This window comes from Cryptomeria japonica, chromosome 11 (genome assembly GCF_030272615.1).
Source record: "Cryptomeria japonica chromosome 11, Sugi_1.0, whole genome shotgun sequence".
Lineage (NCBI taxonomy): Eukaryota > Viridiplantae > Streptophyta > Pinopsida > Cupressales > Cupressaceae > Cryptomeria > Cryptomeria japonica.
Genome location: NC_081415.1, coordinates 574,916,301 through 574,922,146, shown reverse-complemented (window position 1 = coordinate 574,922,146; position 5,846 = coordinate 574,916,301). Strand labels below are relative to the sequence as shown.

Here is a 5,846-nt window from a genome sequence, read left to right as displayed (position 1 = left end):
ACTAGATCAGAGAGTTGGAGGAATACTTCAAGTTTGAATATGTTAAGGACCCACAAAGAGTCCACAAACTAAATTGAAAGGGCATGCTTCTTTATGGTGGAAAGAATTGCAGAGAGATAGAGTGGAGATTGATTAGATGAAAATCACCTAGTGGAGGCAGATGGTAGAAATATTGAAGGCTAAATTCATTCTAGGAGACTATGAGCTGGAGTTGTTCAAAAAGTTGCAAAACTTGAAGTAGAAAGACATGAGTGTGAAAGAGTATACTGAGGAATTCTACAAGGTGATCATCAAATCCAAACATTAAGATATGGATAGGGAAATGGTGGCTAGATACATAAATGAACTCCGATTTAACATTCAGGATGAGTTGAGTATGCTAAAGATTTCTAAAGTTGAGGAAGTGTATCAATATGCACTAAAGGCATAAGATAAAGTGAAGAGAAGACAGAAGAATAACCCTAAGGGAAGAGAGAGACATGCAATGGATAGAGAGGAAATGAGTGGTGGTATGAAGAAGCAGATTGTTAAGGAATCAAAATCCAAATGGAGTAAAGAACCAGAACAGAAGACACAAAGAAAAGGAAGTGGAAGTAGAAATAGGGAGTTCTTGGGTACATTTTTCAAGTGTGAGGAAACCGGACATAGAGCTTTTAAGTGTCCTTAGGGTAACAAAGGTCTGGAAAGGAATTTCATGGCACATGAGGAACTAGATTTTGGAGTTGCATATGAGAGCATGATAGCACAAGAGCATGATAATCCCTTATGCTTAGAAGAGTCTTGATGGAGAAAAGAAAAGAAGAAACTAGACCTACTCAAAGGAAGAATCTTTTTTGGACAGTTTGCAAATTAGGAGGTAAGTGTTGTAAGGTTATTATAGATAGTGGAAGTACTATAAATTTGGTATCACGGGAGATGGTAGAGAAGCTTGGTTTAAAGAGGCTTGAGCACCCTTGTCCTTACAAGGTGAGTTGGTTGCAATATGATCATGTGCTAGAGGTGAGAGAGCAGTGCTTGGTGAATTTTAATATTGGGCCTTACAAAGATGAAGTCTTGTGTGATGTTGTGCCTATGAGTGTTTGTCATGTTTTGCTAGGTAGACCTTGACAGTTTGATAGAGGGGCTATCTATGATTATAGAAAGAACTTGATCACTATTGAGAAGGATGGGAAGAAGTTCACTTTGTTTTCTTTGAAGGAGAAGGAGAAGGAAGTGAAGAATTTGAGTCTTGTGAAGAGTTGCACTGCTCAGAAGTAGGTTGCAAAGGTTATACCAGATGTTGGTATGGAACTGAAGAAGGATCTAATGGATAGATCTGTTAGCAACATGTCACCAGAAGACAACAAAGTTAGAGTTGTGGTGGCAGATAAGAAGAGTTCTGGTGGAAGAAATGGATCAGATTTGTGGAAGAAAGGGAGTGGTGTTAAGAGACATAGTACTGGTGTGAAGCAAGGAGAAAGAGGAGAAGTGGAAAAGAAGCTGGAGAATTCAGCTGAGATACTGAAAGGGGTAAGGATGAAGAATTTTGTAGATAAAGAGGACATTTGGATCAAAAATGACCATAGGATCTATATTTTGAATCCTTTCCGATGTTCATGAGTTGCATCTCATGGAACATCTTTTTCTACCTAGGGTGTCTGATGCAGGAGCATCCCCAATCGATGAGAAATCTTGCATCAACCAAAAATATATTTCTCTTTTTAGTTGTTCTTGCTTTGTGTTGTAGTCTCTGTGCTACTTTCAGAATTTTTTGGTAGTTCATTTTTCATTGCGAATCAGATTCTTGGCTTCCAGACATGTTCTTATTCCTTATTCCATATTTTTCAATTCATTTGGATTCTTTTCCGACAAGTTATCGCTTCCAGATTGTCTGTTTCTTGATTCTCAGAGCAATTTTGAGCTTAATGGCTAGTTAGAGATTTCTTCTCGTGCAAAGCAATTTCTTGGCTTGTGGATCTGTTTGGTACAATGTTGGATGTTCCTTGGCCCTTGGATGACCTTCCTTGGTGGTTCACACTTCAGTTGCATTCTTGGCGAAGGATATCTTCACACTTTGGGTCTGACCTATTTTTACACATTTGATTTTCCTATCATTGGGGAATGTAATCTTCTGTGGTCGACTCGAATGTATTTTGGATGCTATATATGTTGTTTTATTCGATCCTTTGATATAGAAGGGAAGATAGATGATGTATTCAATTGAGGAATTATAATTTGAACTCATTTGGAGATCCAAATGATTGTAATCTAAAACATATGATGTAACTGGTCCTACAAGAATATTTTGAATTTTGGATGTTGTTGATTGAGTAATGATGAATATATGATATTGCGGATGTCTGGTTTCACATTTTTTTGTTGTTTCTTCTATTGTGTTACTCCTGCTACATGATCTAGATTGTTATCTTTGAGCGCCCTCCAAAACATGGTTGCATCAAGCTTAGTAACCTAATAAGGTATCCATGAAAAACTAGACTAATGTTTAAAAATCTAAACACATCTCCCACTTAATATATTACCATAATAATTTTTCAAGCTTATTATATATACAAATCATATTTTTTCTTAAAATACTACATCTTATTCCACTATCTCAACACTTTTGTTAATATTCAAACAATAACTTAATAAATAAATTCATGAACTTAAATACTATATCAAATCCCACGAGGGAAATTTAAATATTTGAAGCATTTTAATTAAGTTTAAAATTGAGATTAAAAGTAAATTGTTATTTTTTACATAAGTAATTTATTTAATTATTTATATTTATTTGATAGCCTAGCCTTTTGGTTTATTAGCTATCATTATAGAGAAACTAAGGACTAAATGACTAGACAATAATCTTATAATCATTAAAGAATTTTGCTTATGCAATATCAAAGAAGCTCTTCAAGGAAGTAGGGGTTGTTTCTATAGAGGATTTGTTAAACAAATCATATTTGAATTCATTAATGTAATTTGATATAATATTATTTCAAATATTAAAATTTATATAGGCTCTCTATTGAGACCAAAATATGAAAGGTGTTTCTCATATAAAATTAAAACTAAACAAAGCACAATATGAAGAAAGAAAATAAAACTCTAAGTAGGGTGTTTATCCTTCCTAGCATTGAAGGATGAAATATTTTTTACAAGGGTAATAAGGGTGCATAGTACACACCCACCAACTTGTTCCTCATGATAGAAGACACAAACTACTTTCCAAGAGCTATCAAAATGATCATTCATCAAACTCACTTGTAAAACTCAATAACCCATAAACCATTGACGCAACAAACAAGTTTAATATCTCCTACAAATCCTGCTGCTTTCGCAAGGTCTTTGAATTCCTCCTTTGTCCTCTCTTTACCCCCTGGATTGTACGCTAACATTAAAAGATCTACATGAAATGCTTGCCTAGCAAAAGAAGAGGTCTCTGCAACCATTGGTAAAATGCAGTCCACTACAATCACCTTCCCTTTCTCTAATAATGCCTTGTGACAATTTTTCAAAATCCTTATGCATTGGTCATCACTCCAATCATGCAAAATCCACTAACCAAACAACAAATATTAACAATTGTCAACTTCAATATGAATAGTCAAATACAACTTCAAATGTCATATGGAAACTAAATTTTACCAAAACAAACAAACAATTAAATGTGATATAAGAATTACTATTTACATCATGTAAAATAAATATAATTTTAAAGATAACTTTCTTTATTATAAACTTCAATGTATACTAGAAAAATAGTGTCAATGTTGAATTTACGAAAAAAAAATGTAAAGATTAAATTATTCAAAGTTAATCTATGCTTACTTTATTTACCTTTCAATACACATGGTATAATTATAAAGGCTCTCAATAAATTTGCAACTCATAAAGTAAGAAGGTTCTCAAGAAGACTAGTAAACTTCATAATGAAAAATATAACTTCAAATGTCATATAAACAATAAATTTGACCAAAACAAAGAAACAATTAATTACAATGTAAGAATTATTATTTATATCATGTAAAATAAATATAATTTTAAGGATAACTTTTTTAGGTAAGCTTCAATCTATAACTAAAAAATAATGTAAATGTTGAATTTGTAAAAACATAAAATATGAACATTAAATTCCTCATGGTTAATCAATGCTTACTTTATGTACCTTTATTTATTCAATACTCATGTTAGGATTATGATGGCTCTCACAAGAAAGCTGCAAACTATGGAGGAGTCCTCAATGCATTTAGGCTAATAATCTATTGAACAATTACATAAATATTTTCATAAAATAACAATGAAAAATCTGATTTGAAACATTGATAGAAAAAATGTACACAATTAAATCTAAAAACTTTCAAATTCAATTCAATGAAAAATATGTTTTCTATATTAATTGATTTATGAACATAAATGGATAAACAAAACATCCATGTTTCATGAAGCAGAAGAATACATGCAAAGATATTTTGAATGACAGAAACCTTACTGAGCTATTCAAGGAGCATACCTTCATAAAAATAGCCCTGCTGGATGGGACGCTCTCAAACATGTCTCCCCCAACATGAGTAACCCCTTAACAAATATTCATCCAAAAAACATTATTTTCTTCTCTAAGAGTCATTCAAATACAAATCTCAAAGTAGAATATGAATATTAGACCAGCTGTTTTTGATACAAATCATGTGACATTTTTTACATACTCCATGATCCCTCATCAGAATGATTGAATATTATCAGAAAGTAAAATAACCAATATTTAAACAGTTCTAAATGCCCTTGATCAAGAGTGTTTACTAACCTGGATAATCAGGGGCATCTCTCACAACATGGGGCAAGTCATAATTCACTCCCTTAATATGGGGATGCTTGGAAACTATAAGATTGAGAGTAGACCCAACTCCACCCCCCACATCCAGAAGCTCCTCCAAATCCTTGAAGCCGTGATAGGAATCCAGAATCCTCTCCATCACCATGGCAGAATGGTCAGCCATAGCCTTGTTAAATATCCTATTGAATCTCTGGTCCTTGGCAGGGTACTCAAATGCATTCACCCCATGAGCTTTGATGAATGGTTGGCTTCCTTCCAGAACAGCATCCTTGAGATGATACCAAGAGTCCATGAACACCTTGTCCTGGTTCATCAGGGCCAGTGGTGCCAAGGACAGGCCATCCTTGTTCTGCACAAGGTATTTGCAGAGAGGAGTGAGACCATAGAGCCTCTCAGGCTTGCCATTCTGGTCTATGGATAAAGAGCAGCTGAGGAGGGAATGACTTGCTAGGACTCTCAGAATCCTATCTAAAGTAATTGCTGCATCTGGGTTTGTTACGTTTGGAATTTGGGCCACAATCTGGGTAGGGGAAATTTGAAGGCCAGAACCTGCAGTTGATATGATTTGTAGAACATCAAGCTCTATCGCAGCTTTCATGGCCATGGGAAGACAGGAAAAGCTGCAAAGCTCCTTACCCAAAAGCCATTCCTCCTCGTTCATAATGGTTTCATCATTGGAGTCCATTTTCGCAATTCTAGTTTAGAATTTGTTGCACATTCTCAGGGTCTCTGTTACTTTTTATAAGATCTACCTATATAGAAAGACGACAACACTACAGAAAAGCATAATGCGAGAAAATGTGGGCATCGAATAAAGCTTTAGAATATATGGTTGCTTTCCTCACGGATAAGACAGCACTAAATTGGTTCTAATAATAAATGATTAGGGGAGAGGCTGGCCCGCTTAGGGATATTATTATTAGCAGACTATTTTTGGTGATAAAATTTAGTTTTATTATATATTTATATTTATATTGTTAATAATTATTTTGTTAATATAGAAAGGTATTTTAAAATGGTAGGAAGAGGTTGA

The 5,846-nt window shown here is 34.1% G+C and overlaps 1 protein-coding gene across 1 annotated transcript; it reads right to left on the bottom strand.

Moving 5' to 3' along the window:
- Positions 1-3,067: 3,067 nt before the first annotated feature.
- LOC131064775 (caffeic acid 3-O-methyltransferase) lies at positions 3,068-5,589 on the bottom strand. Its single transcript, XM_057999041.2, has 3 exons — positions 4,784-5,589; positions 4,493-4,557; positions 3,068-3,539 (listed from the first exon to the last, which is right to left on the bottom strand). Exons 1-3 carry the CDS (start codon positions 5,496-5,498, stop codon positions 3,240-3,242), a joined length of 1,080 nt encoding a protein of 359 aa, XP_057855024.2. The 5' UTR covers positions 5,499-5,589; the 3' UTR covers positions 3,068-3,239.
- Between the last annotated feature and the right edge of the window lie 257 nt (positions 5,590-5,846).

Excerpts from the sequence above, each read along its gene's own strand:
- LOC131064775 (XM_057999041.2), bottom strand. The coding sequence starts at position 5,498 with ATGGACTCCAATGATGAAACCATTATGAACGAGGAGGAATGGCTTTTG. Across the intron at positions 4,558-4,783 it reads AGATGCCCCTGATTATCCAG|GGGTTACTCATGTTGGGGGA; the intron begins GTTAGTAAACAC and ends ATATTTGTTAAG. Across the intron at positions 3,540-4,492 it reads GCAGGGCTATTTTTATGAAG|TGGATTTTGCATGATTGGAG; the intron begins GTATGCTCCTTG and ends TTGTTTGGTTAG.